At 50.9% G+C, this 13,876-nt stretch overlaps 1 protein-coding gene across 1 annotated transcript in view; it reads right to left on the bottom strand.

Annotated features, from left to right (window-relative positions):
* LOC147893195 (nifU-like protein 5, mitochondrial) overlaps window positions 1-13,876 on the bottom strand; it is a 63,325-nt gene that overhangs the window by 10,932 nt on the left and 38,517 nt on the right. Inside the window, exon 4 of the mRNA XM_087386556.1 lies at window positions 13,075-13,178. Coding sequence (XP_087242682.1) covers window positions 13,075-13,178 — 104 coding nt within the window. The remainder of the gene's footprint in view (window positions 1-13,074; window positions 13,179-13,876) is intronic.

Below are 13,876 nucleotides of genomic sequence, written 5' to 3' on the forward strand. Positions count from 1 at the left end.
CGGGCTCAGGAGGTTGCCAATGACTTTGCCCTTACCTCTGTTTATGGCAGAGTCATTGGACATTCCCCCTCCAGATCAGCCATCAGGGACTGGCTCCAGTCCACTCTCATGCTAGAGGACGGCCATATTGAGGAGGTGGCCCTTATGGGAAGGGGCATCTTCTGGCTCAAACTCTCCAACGCGAAAGCTGCGAGCAACCTCATTGCTGGCTCCCCCACGACAGTGGATGGAAAGATTATCATGATAGTCCCGTGGTACCGCGGATTTAGCGCAGCGGATTTTGATGCTCGGTTCCATATACCTCGTCATCCAGTGACGCTAGTTTTTCCAGGTCTTGCTGCTGAGCTACGGCCGATTGTCAGGGACCTGGGCTCACACTTTGGCTGGGTTATGCACGATACTTTCGCCGATGCGGTGACTACGGCAGGAGCCCCCCGAGTCCGTGTGGCTGTGGCGGATCCTGCGACTCTCCCGACAGTGATCGAGATCGTGACAGATGCCGGCAGCATCACCCAGAGCATGGTAGTCACCGGACAGCCAGGGCAGTGTCTGAGGTGTCACGCCTTTGGGCACCTGGCGGCTGTTTGTCCACGCTTCGCCAGCTCTTCTCGGCCCCCCCCGCCCCCCCTCTCCGCCCCCTCCCCCCCCTCCGGGCAGCCACGCCAAGAGGAGCAGAGGCAGCCGGAGCCCGGACCAGAGTTAGCTGGCGGCTGGACTGAGGTTAGAAGGAAAAGAGGAAAGAACAAGAAGATTTCTGATAAAGGCAAAGAGGCTGAGGTTACCCAACCTGCAGCTGCACCTCAGAGACCCGACAGGCAGCCGCCCCAGGGACCTGGGAGAGCATCTTCTTCGACGGTAGCCCGCCCTCCACAGCCTCAGGTCCCCCTCTCCTCTCCCCAGCCTCTTCCCTTTCAGCCCCAGGCCACCCCCCATCTGCAACCCATTTCTCCCGACCCGCAGCTTCAGCCCCCTCCTCGTCCTCCTCAGTCTTCTCCCCCTCCTTCTCAGCCCCAGTTCCAGATGCATCCCCATCCCTCCCCCCCTCGCCTCTTTCAGCTCTCCCGCAGAGCTAGTTGCACCGACGGTTCCTCAGCCGAGGGCAGCCCCCGCTCCCCCTCCTCCTCCTCCGCTAGTCGCCCCTGAGGAGTCTGAGTTGCCTATTCCCCAGCCTCCTCCCCCTCCCCCTCCGCTGGCAGGACACCCTGAGTCTACACCTTCACCGGAGCAGGCTTCTCTGTCCGCTAGCCCCTCAGTGGCAGACTCTGACGGGCCTCAGCTTCAGGAGAGAGAGCTCCCCAGCGACTTTTACAGATCTGGCCCCTGGGACTACTTGGATGTGGCCGACCTCGGGACTTTCCCTGCTTGCCTCGACATCAGTATCTTCCTGCTCCGCAAAGGGGCGGATGGGAAGATAGCCGCCTTGGCCCCCAGGGATGGCCCTAGCTTTGCTTTCACGTTCCTTAGCGACGGCACCGAGACCTGGACAGACGACTTGGTCTGGGAGGCTCTCAGGGAGCAGACACATGCTCAGGTTTGCTCCCGGATAGGCCCGTCCGGTGGGCAGCTTCTCGAGACTCAGTGGTCCGAGGGTGACGTGCGCCTGCGGTGGCGTTGCGCCGCCAAACGCTTCAGACTGATTGTGATCCTCAGGGCCCCCCTGTCTTGGCCCCTCCCCCAAGATGTCAGAGCCTGGACCCCTCAGAAACTCCGCGCTTTCTACGGCATGTCCACCTCAGAGATCTCGAGCTGGCTCGAGAAAGCTTTCGTTCATGGTACCAAAGGCCTCTCGCCTTTGCTGAAGGTGTTGAAGGACGGGCAAGATGACCCCGCCTCCCCCTCCAAACCTTCCCATAAGCGTCAGCGCCTCCACTCCGAAATGTCAGCTTCTTCTTCGACTTCGACCGCGAGCAGACAGTTGTTCGTAGCCTCCCAGTCCTCACCATGAGCCTACACCTCGTATCCTGGAATGTGAACGGGTTTCACTCTTCTGGAACCCGTGGTCCTAGGAAGCTCATTTTGAGACAGGAACTTCAGCCAGCAGTGATTGGTCGTTTGGATGTACTTCTGCTCCAAGAGCACAAGCTTTCTGCTGCTCACTCCCGTAGATGCGGGAAGATTCTCCCTGGACGTTCTCACACTTATTGGGAGCCCTCGATCGGCGCACTGGGGAGGAGTGGTGGTGTTTGTACCTCCGTGGGCGAGCAGCTAGCCCAGGGAGTTTTCGGTCATGGCACGTTGATACCAGGCCGTGCCCTTTGGGTACGCCTGGAACTGGAGGGATCCAGAGTTGGAGTCCTCAACATTTATGCTCCCACAGATCTTCGTTGTAGAGCCACCTTCTGGAGGACACTTACAGGGATTCTCCCAGACATGGATTCCTGGATTGTTGGAGGTGACTTCAACAATCTGGAGACCTTGGAGGACCAGCAGGGCAGAGGACCGGAGTTTACAGGTATGTCTCAGGCAGAGCAGTCAGCTTGGGACTCTTTTATCTTTGCGACAGGAGGAAGGGACAGTTGGCGAGACCCGTCCTTCCGACGTTGGCACGGGAGCTTGGACTTCTCGTGGGGCTTCCGCAGGGAAGGAGGTAGACTCCTGGAGAGGCTGGATAGATTATGTTAGTGATTGGGCCATCGGCAAAGGCGGTCAGGCGGGTATAGTTCCAGGGACGACACTGTCCGACCATGCGCCTGTGTTCTTATCATTAGATTCGGCAGCTCAGACCCTTCCCCCCCGCTCATGCCGGATTCCTGACTCCATTTTCTCGAGGGAGGATGTGCGCAGCAGTATATGCAGTCTTTGGGACAGAGACTCGGGCGAGTGCGTGGATCTGGTTGGCTCGGTGGCGCAGGATTTGCAGAAGTCCAGCCAGATCTGCCAGCTCGCAGCCCTACAGGTTCGACAGGATTGGTGGGGCAGAGAGAGAGCTCTTCGGAGGGACCTCGCCTCCATTCAACGACTCCAGCAGGCTTCCCCGGGCTCGGAGGAGCTTCGGATCCAGGCCCTTCGAGCCAGAGCCCTTCTGGAGGAGACACTCCAGCGTCGCTCAGAGTTTTCCTATCACGCCTCTCTCTCCTTCTGGGCCCGGAAGGGTGACCGGATGTGCAGGGAGTTCTTCAGGACGCATGGCCAGAGAGCTGCAGGTGATCAGCTTCGGAGTCTCAGGACAGCGGATGGACACATCATTACGGATCCGGGGGAGGTCTTGGGGTTGGCCACTGACTTCTACAGGACCCTTTTCCAGCAGGAGCCGCTTGCCCCTCGTACTCGACGTGCCCGTGAGGAGGTGTGGAGGCACACTCCATCCCTGGTCCAGCCTAGCATGCAGGCGACGTTGTTGGCACCGTTCACCACGGATGAGATGCTGGAGGCCTTGATGGCCATCGATGGACAGAAATGCCCAGGTGAGGATGGGCTATCCCGGGCATTCTTCACCTCCTTCTGGGACCAGATCCATCAGCCCCTCCTCGCAGCTCTGCAGAGGATTTTCAGCAGCGGTCATATGCCAGAGAGCCTTTCCTCGGGACTGATTTGCCTCGTCAGTGGCGCCCGATCACTCTCCTTACCACTGCCTACAAAATCCTCGCCAAGATGATCAGCGCCAGAGTTCGGCCTCTACTCCCAGACCTCATCCATGACACTCAGATAGGCTTTGTCCAGGATCGCAGTATCCTAGATAATGTCTTCACCTTTTCAGAGGCGGCGGAGTGGGCTCAGCACAACGGATCACACCTTGCCATTCTACTTCTCGACTTTGAGAAGGCCTACGATCGAGTGGTCTGGTCCTTTTTGGAGGGGACTCTGGAGCGGCTAGGTTTCCCAGCAGGTTGGATTCAGGGTATCTCAGCTTTGTACAGGACAGCTTCTAGCAGGGTCATCATTGGAGGCAGGCTGGGTGAGCGTTTTAGCTTGGAGAGATCAGTGCGTCAGGGCTGCCCCCTTGCTCCTTACCTGTTTCTCTTCTTCGCCGAGGCTATGACTTACTACCTTCGGGCGAGGTCTACAGGGATCAGGGGTGTTCGCCTTTCACTCCGGGAGGACACGGAGCTTTTGGACTCGGAGTACGCGGATGACACAGCCCTGTATGTCCAGGACGATGAGAGGATGCTGGAGAGGGTGCGGATGGCCCTGGAGGTCTTCTGCTCGGCCGCTGGTGCGAAAATCAATTGGAACAAATCAGTTGGTTTTCTCACAGACCCCGGGGCGTGTTCACAATGGGGGAGGTTTTTGGGTTTCACATGGATCCCACGGGGACAGACAGCTAGATACCTTGGTTTTCAGGTTGGCCTAGACATCGCGCCAGCTCAGCAGTTTCTCCCGGTGCTAGACTCCATCCGACGGAAGCTGGCTTTCTGGAGCACTGCTAAGCTTTCCCTTGCAGGTCGTGCCCTGGTAGTTAACCAGGTCCTCCTAGCCACGGCTTGGTATGTGTCTTCCTGTTGGTGTTTCTCGAGATCCAGCGTGGCACAGCTCAGGAGGCTGGTTCGGAACTTCCTTTGGTCTGGGGAGGATGGCCTCAGAGATACCAGAGCCACGGTTGCTTGGCAGACAGTCATTCTTCCGCAGGCTGAGGGTGGCCTGGGGGTCATCGATCCAGAGCTTCAGAGTCAGGCCTTGTTAGGCAAGCTTGTCATCCGCGGTTTGACCCCGGGGGGGCAGACGTGGAAGATGCTACTTCAACAGGGGGTCGGTTCTTGTGTCCCGCGCCGAGGTGGAGAGTGGCTACCGTCCCTCAGGTGGATCTTCACTTCCGCCCCGCTCACTCAGCCCCGTTCCCCACTCATTCGTAGCCTCCTCATGGTTTGGAGGCAGCTCCGCCTCAGTCTCATTCAGTCCCCTCCTAGCTGTCAGGAGGAGATCGATCGCCAGCCGCTTATCTGGAACGGTCAGGTCAGAGATGCCGAGGGCCTTCAGTTGGGGGAGAGATCACATATCAGGTGGGATGGGTGGATGAGGGGGCCAACCCGGTCCCTTCGAGTTTGGAGGGACACGTACAGACATCTGGAGACGGCTGATCTTGCAGACGCAGCTGGAGGTGCACGTGGCGCCCAGGCGAGACGCACGGAGATTGACGGCGCGATCCCAGCTGATTGGTTGGTTCCACCTGAGCCTCAGATCCTCATGCCTGGTGACGACCGCTGGCTGGGACAATTCACCCCCCGTGGCATCCCACTGGTGGTCGCAGGACGTATGGATGACTCCTCTATTTCCTTCTTCGCGGTTATGGGGGATGGACGACTCAGGAGAGAGGATGCGCTCATCGACCCCCTACTCCCATGGCAGAGGGTTCGGGTCATAGGCCTTTTGGGGAAGGTCTGGCGTACCGATCCTAGCATCGAACAATCAGATGCAGCTTTGGCGTCTCTGGCTCTGGGAGGGACGGGCCTTGTCAGAGCTTGATTGGGACCCAGGAGAGTGGTGGTGGCCAGAGATTGTGACAGGACAGGGGCCGACCTCCTTCTTCGCCTACAGCACGACTCTGGGCAGGCGAGTTCTTGGGAGGATGCAGAGCCCCCCCCCCCACCCAGCGGCCCAGCTGGTATGCACAGGGTATTTCCAAGTTCTTTTTGCAGGCCTTCTGAAAGGCCTTGTGGGAGAGCTGGCGGCCGCGGAAGATCTCCTACTTCCTGTGGCTTCTTGCCCACAAAGGTCTTCCAGTGGGGAGCTGGTTGCGGCAGATAGGCCAGGACGGATGCTGTCAGATTTGCCATGAGGATGAGGAGTCACCAAAACACTGCCTGTGGAGCTGCACTCGCGCCCAGGAAGTGTGGAGGTGGACTTTCGGGATTCTTACTCGCGCAGCACCGGAGCTAGGATTGATCACTTGGGGCGCGTTCTGTTGGTGCAGCACCGCACCTGGTCTTCATCACTTATTCGAGGCATGCCAGCAGGACCCCACTTTCCTTATCACAAAGGGGACGTGGGGGCCGCTCGAGGGTATCCCGCAGCACCTAGCAGAGGCTGATACAGGAGTTCAGGAGAGGCAGCCAGTCTGGGAGATTATTAGCAGCATTGCAGGGTGGCACATCTGGACCTCGCGCTGCGCGCAGATCCTCGGTGGCACCTCCTTATCGACTGCCCAGATCATGACGGAGATTTGGAGCGAGATTATTCATACCCTCAGAGGCCAGTGGGACCAGATTCAGGGAGATTCCCGGGCCGGCCGGGAGAAGCGGAGACGCTTCCTACGGGCTTGGGACACACAGGGCCTCTTCTTGGAGCAGACTTCGCAGGGCCTTCGGTGGCACTACTCACCACCCCGATGGCTGTTCATTCACACTCGCCTTATCCCTCCGTGAGAGTATGATTTATTTTGTTACCTTTTAGGGCTGTGTCCGATTTGTGAACGCAGCCCGTCAGCTACAAGCTGACCTTTTGTATCTTGTTCTCGAAGTAATATAATTAGCACTGTTTTTTCGGCAAAAAAAAAGTTCTATTTGGGCGTTATGACCTGGCAGATCCAGAAGGGGTCTCCTAGTGTTTTGCTGCAGCTATTGTCTGATGCTGCTGGAGATCTAGATGGGTCAGTAGATTGCCAGTGCGGGAACCCAGACACAATTGATTGATCCTTGTGAGTTGTTATATGCTCGTTGCCATTGGAGCACTAAAGTTCATCAATCTGGCGACAATGTACCAGTTTGGACTTGAGAGGGGGCTGCAGAGGGTGCTATCTAGCTCTAAGATACAGGTGCCCATGCAGAGAAGCAGACCTTGCACCAGAAGCAATATCAATTGGATTATTGTTCTAGGATTATCAATACCAGCAGTTGGATTGTTGTACCAGATGACCCAAAGTATCATTACCAGACCAGAGGACTGTTCCTAGCACCAGTGGCCTAGGAATCACGGTTCCAGGTTTCCAGTGATCGTGCTGAGGCAGTTCGTGCCACGAGGGGGCTTCTTCAATAGTACTTGCGGCGGTCTTCAACGGTGGAGAATCACACGATAAATTCCTCCTGTTGTTCCAGCGGCACACCCAGCTCCCTGGCATCTCTATTCCATCCAAGAGCTGAGAGGGAGTGTTAGAGGTCAACATCTCCTGATGTCACCTAGAGAGAGAGGGCCTTGATTGTGGGTGTGCCCGCGCAGTGACTGAGGCTAGGGAAGAGAGTGAGGGCCTGCGTTGTGGGTGTGCCCACCCCCCGTGAGTGTAGGTGTGGTTTCCAGTGCCTCATGTGGTGCCACGTAAGCCACGGAGGTTCCCAAGTGGGGTGCAGGGCTGTGTGAGCAAGTGTGTTTCACCTTGCTGCCCTTAGGCACCTCCTATGGGCCCCTTTTTGTGGGTTGTGAGTAGTGGGTGGGCCGACCTGCAGGTCGGCCACCCTAGCTGGATATAGCCCCTGTTTTGGAGAGGTGTGTGCCCTCTCTTAGGGCCTGGACAGCCCTAAATGGCAGGCTGTAGGAGTCGGCCTCATGAGTAGGCTGGTCGGTGCCCTACTATGCTGGCCGACCAGGGGGGGCTGGCCTATATATATGCCTCCCCCTCCCCTTATTTGGGCATTTCAGTTTGATTCCGTTTGGTGCCTGGAAGAGGTGCAGAGCCAGCCCACAGTAGCACTTGAGGAGCAGGGTAGTGGAGCAGTTCATCCACTCCCTTGTACTCCAATTCTCTTGGTTGTTGAGCTGTTTGTCTAAGCTCTCGAGCAGCCCGTTGGTTCCAAGGTTTTCCCCCAGTTGTAGTAGGGTTTTCTCCATAGATCACTTGCAGTTCTCCTGTGCTTTCTCTCTCCTTCTCAATGTCATGTGTGTGAGGTGTGCTATCTATCTCTCTCTCCCGTTCATTTTCGCTGCACTTGTCACAGTCTCCAATCCAGTCCTCTCGCCCAGGTCACCCCTACCTCCCTGCCCCCTCCAGATATCTATGCCATACAGACCATGACTAGTTCCTCTCCAGCCCATGAGATATCCCCCACAGCAATCCATAGTTCATCCGGACATCTTGCAAAAGCTACAGCAGGAGATACACGACATGAGGGGCAGGAGAGATTTAGCAGTAGAGGTATATAGAGACCTTACGACAAGATTTCCTTACAGCTCGGACAGTGGCTGCTGATTCCGAAAGGAGGTGGATGACTTTCATCGCCATACAAAAGGAGCCCCAGGGAGCAGTCCTACGATTGAGGAGAGGATTGCCATGGAGATGGTCATTTTGGAGACCTCCAAGTGGGTGGATTTTGTGAAACATGGGCCTAGGAAGACAACCGTTTAAACCACTCTACTTGAGCAGCAACAGAGAGCCAATAAGTCTCTCAACATCAGTATCTGCGGGGTTACACGCACCAGCTCAGCCATTTCAAATGCTAGCACCTTTGTTACCTCCACCTTGGGAGTACCAGAGCATGGTATCGAGGGAGTAGAGTCGAACGAGATCCTACTAGAGATGAGCCACTTGTGATACGTTTCATACAGAAATCGGACTCGACTAGCAACATTGCGCAAGCACGCAGATGTTTACATGGACGAGGACCTTATTCCTCCACAGGTACAGGAGAGGCCATCCCCCTTTCTGCAGCCATATACCACGCGTAAGGAGGGGAAGAGGTATGTGGTACATGAGGGTCAGCTCTTGAATGGATCTAGGTGAGGACCCATTGACACAACCACATAGAATGCAGGGCCTATGAGACCCACAGGGCTGATGTACTAGCTTGTATCATTTGAAACTGTAAACTGTAATGGAACCTTATGGTCAAAACCAGGAGATTTTTGGAGTGGACAAGACATTGCCTTCTCTACAAAGACTCATCAGAGCCTGGAGCACCTGCTACCCCCAATCTGTGGATACACATGGGAGTTTAATTATTGAGACGAGACCAAGGATGGCGAGGGGGTACATGGATCCGACAGGATAGCAGTTTGTACCGATCATCTCTCACAGGGATGATCACCGTGGAGACACACGACCTACAAGCCAGATTCATTCTAGATTCAGATCAAAAGCACATCATCGTGAGATACTTTCCTACTCCTCTCCTCTAGAGTCCTCACATTTTACCAGGGAGCTTCGAGAGAAGTAGTCGTCCTTGGAAACTCCAACGCCAGGACTACTGACTGCCAGGTATGGATCATTGATCTTTAGCATGACTCGATCATGTCGCCTCACATTGATTTACATGAGGCAGGTATATCCCGAGTGTTCGCAGATCGACAATCCCAAATCACCACATATGGGCATGCCTTCATTGATATGGACAAGATGCATGACCACAATGGTCTAGAGAGAGGGCCATCTTCCGATGGGCTCACTTGTTTCCCACAGAGGAGGGACCGATGTATCTACCTAGATGTCCAGGAACATGCCCAAACTCATCCTCTAAAAACACAACATAGTGCAATTTCAATCTCATGATAGTCACTCATAAGGTTGAAAACCATAAACTCCATCACGCATAGCAGGGACTAGCTACTATGACATCCCCATTGACGTCATCAGCGCCCAACAGTGGGTGTAGACCATAGTATAAACATATGCTCTCACACATACAAATCCACACACCCACACATACTTGAGCATCCATTTATACAAAGTCTATGTATTGAGTTTCTATCGGCACTCCGAAGGTGAAGAACTGACTCAGCCATGACGAAGGCTAGCACTAAAGGAGAAGGCTAATCAAAAGGTAGTCCAAAATCTCTTCATTCAAGCTACATTGCTTGTGAAGACTAAACGATTTCATTTTAGTCTCTCCCAAACAAGCAACGTTCTTGACTTTATCATGGGATCCCCTGCCTTCGCCTACTATATCATGGGATCCTTTGCCTTTGCTCTCACATAACAAATTTCTCTACTCCGCAGCCACCTTATGGAACTGATCATGCAAACATTTTTTTTAGCTTATCCATCCCACTACCACCACCGAGCATATCACACTCTACTTACACCACCTTCTAGTAGATTCATTTGCTGCCCGCCTCTACACTATGCTGAGGACCTAAAGTATACTAGAGGCAAGAGCCGCACTTATCTACCCATTTCCTACATGATGCCACCATCCAGTCCTTCCCTCACACCACTAGAGCCACCCATCCACCACTCAATCGATCAGCCCCTTGCAATAGCTGGTGTAATGACGAGTGTAAGGCCTTGCGCTGTCAGCTTAGACTCGAGACCAAGCATCACGAGAGTATCATAGCCTGGTGCATTGAAAGAAGAGAGACTTTATCCGTCAGAATGAGGAACAACTACTAAACATTCTGTTTAGTAATAATTCCAAGGATTTCTGGCAAAATTTCTCGAGCGGAGGTCCACATCCCCTCTCAATGACCCGATCATTCGACACACATTACAAATGTACCACGCCCTACTTCCTGCTCACTCTTTACCACCAATGATTTCAAACACACAACCCTCAAGCTACACAATGGCCGAGCCAAAGATCATAGTTAAGAAGTTTGAGGGAATATGATCTCATAGATCAAACTGTAATTTGAATTGAGGTGTCCAAGTGCGAGATTTGAAATAGAAGAGTCCAAATGTCTTCTAGGGATGGGGATGTGGTGTTTTCCAAGTCCAAAGGGCACGTGTAAAATGCAATTAGTGAAAAATCTCTGGGACGTGTCCAAGATTTTCAACCTTCAATGTGAAAGGTTCAAAGAGTAGAAAGTTATCGAGATCTGATGTAGAAACATCCATGTGATTGTGATGTGAAGAAATAGTGTGTGTATGAGAGAGAGAGAGAGAGAGAGAGAGAGTACCTAGGACAGAGAGACTTTAAGGCCACGATTGAAAATTTAAGACCTATGCAAGGCTTAGCTATGTTCCAAAAGATGCAGCAGGGTAAAGCAAGGGAAAAGTAGATATGCATGCAAGTTTTGCATAGGTACTCGAAAGAATCAATCTTGCGTAGGTTTTTTTTTTTTTTCAAGAAAAGTAGTTCATTAAGTATGGATAAAAACCGCAGAGCAAGCTCAAGTGCCGGAGTACATCATGTCGAGCATGAGAAAAAACGCTCAGAATGAGCAAACAAAAATCCCAGGTGGCGGCTCAAAATGCCACCTCATCCCTAAAGGAGAGTAAGAGAAGAAAGGACAATCCTTCCAGACTCTGAGAAAAGCAACCCTCCTAGCTGTAGCAGTCCTCGAGGTTCCCTGTATGTTCGCCCAAATGGCCATCAAAGTGTGTATAGTATCTGCCCAGATACTGGCCATAGTCTGAGAAGGGTGAACCTGGGAGTCCTCCAAAGCCTCTGTACATCTGGCTCTCCAAATATGCCATGCTGTGATACTAGCCAGAATCTCCCAAGATGTGTCTACAGAAGCTTGGGGAGCTCTGAATGGAGTAAACGGAACATCCCGGAGGGAGCATGACTCCACAAGTTGTCGTCGAACAAATAAAGCTATGTCCATGTCATGTCCCTCGAAGAGAGCCTGTGGACCAATGAGTGACAACCAAGCAACTGATCCCCAGGTCTTGCGTAGGTATTCAAAACATATGCATTGTTTATTCATGCTATTTGGTTATTCATTATTCTAACAAGTTTGGTTCCAACTTGCTTCAAGCACACTACGAGACACGGGCCTCTTTCTGATGTTGTCTCCTAACACTTCGCGAGCGCGGGCGCAAAAATCATCGGTATGGTTGGTGGGCGAGGGAGGTGTCAATATCGACGACGGAATGCTAGTCGGTATAGATGTCGGTATGCGCGTCGGTATATACAGACGCCTAATCCGATGACTACCGATGCTTGCACTGACTCTAACACTGTCACCAATAATGACTCTGGGTTAAATTTTCTATACCGCCATTTTTACAAAACGACATTTCCAAGGGGACCCAAAATAATCTTTAACCACAAGTTTGGTCATTTGAAAGATAACAACGAAGGCAACGTCATGTGACTAATTTGATTTAGTGAGAAGAATGGATGTCCTTTAGAATCAATTGGTATTGTTTTGTAAGGTTCATTACTTTACTTGTGGCCACATTGTGATGATACACTATTAGGCCTACTAACTTAAATTTGACCAAATATTGAAAAACTTGCTTTGAAGTCTTCTCCAGAAATAAATTTGTGGTTTAGCAAATAAAATCGACCAGGTGGTGTAACTTTTGAGTCACAGAAACCAAAATGAATTGCTAAAAGGCATATTTTGATATAAACCTACCTACCTACTATATCTTGGTGCTATGGGATACCCAAGATATTCGGTCTACAAAGGGTATATGTCATTAGAACAAGATTAATTATAAAGATATGTTATGCATAGAATTATCCATCAAAGATGCTATAAATTTCTAGGATGAGCATGGTTATGCATCAAATAAGAGTATATTCTCAGAAATACTCTATATAGTACATATATTTGTCCAAATTATCTATTTACACATGTTGGGAATGTTTCTTCCTTCTTATGGAATAGCAATAAGTCAATTTGAATAGCTATCCATATTGGATGTCACATGTACTGACAGTTTTATATAGCATAGGGGTTGAATAATTTAGATTGGGATTACGAAAATCAATCATGCAATCTGATTTCTTTTCTTGAACACTTATACATTTATCAATGTATGGGGGGACATACTGGCTCAACTTTATTATATTCCTATTTGTTTTGGACCATAGAGGTTAATTAACCTATACTTGTCCATGGATTGATTGATTTATTTGGGTTAATTAAATTATTTTAAGCTATGCCTAAGAAGAGTGCACCTTATTTAAGAGGGTAGGATTAGAACCCACAATCTTGTTTTTCCCACATGTGAACGCTACCACTAAGCTATAGAGTGGAAGAGCATACCTAGTGCTAACTAAAATATTATGATCCCTCTTCCCCCTTCCCCTTTAGTACTTGCCTTGTTCTTTAAAGCCCCCTTCAAATGGTCCCATTCCCCCTCCCCCTCTAGTACTTGCCTTCTTCTTTAATGCCCCCTTCTTAAGTGGTCCCTCTTAATTGAAACTCCTCCCTTCCCACTTTATCCCTTAGTTTAATCATGCCCTTTCCCTCTTCCTTTTCACCCCTCTTCTCTTCCCAACAACTAATTAATGGGAATTTCCCATTTTTCAATGTATGGGGGGACATGCACATGCACATTAACTTAAACAAAAGAGAATGTTCAAAAAATAAACATACACGTCAAATCCATGGTATTCGATATCACCACCATCATCTTTCACTGCAGGCCGAATTCGTGTCTCAATCAATTCCTTGATCATGGCCACAGTCTCGTCATCATCCTACAAGTAACAATAAAGAACTTTTCCAACATCAATAACCCTTTAAATGCGAGCAAACATGTGAAATAAAAATGAACTATGATTAACTTGAGTAGTGCATGTACTAAACTATGTAAACATCAAAAATTATCACCAAACAGCTGTGAAACCATTGAACTAACCTGCAAAGCAACCAAGCTCCCAAAATAGCAAAGAAGCCAACATGCAAATGTTTATGATGCACAAGAAAGAAGGTAAAGAAAGTAGAAGAAATAGGGAGAGACGGAACGTAATACTCTAAACACACACCTGAGCAATGTGTCTTTAACTGAATATTAAAACATATATATCATGAACTATTTAATCCCATGTGGTTGTCCTTGCCCCTATAATCATGAGGGCAAGTTAACAACGTGTCACCAAGCTATAAATATTCCAAGTAAAGTACAAAGTTGACCTCTTATTTGATCATAATTAATGAGTTTCTCATTTATTTTTGGCCCTGCAAAGGGTCTTAGGGATCGAGTGGATTTTTGGGAGGTGGGTTGGGAGAGTGGGGGGTTTGTGAGTAGTCGGTCAACTTGACCGGGTTAGTGGGGGACTAGGGTCCAGTCTTAAGTTAATGGTATAGTTACGAATGTTTGACCAATTAGTAACTTCCTATATAGGAACTTTCTTGTAGCAAGTTTCATGCCTAAATTTAGCAAGTTTCTTGCCCA

This window comes from Dipteris shenzhenensis, chromosome 15 (genome assembly GCF_047967505.1).
Source record: "Dipteris shenzhenensis isolate YYH24624 ecotype China chromosome 15, Dip_SZ_1.0, whole genome shotgun sequence".
Lineage (NCBI taxonomy): Eukaryota > Viridiplantae > Streptophyta > Polypodiopsida > Gleicheniales > Dipteridaceae > Dipteris > Dipteris shenzhenensis.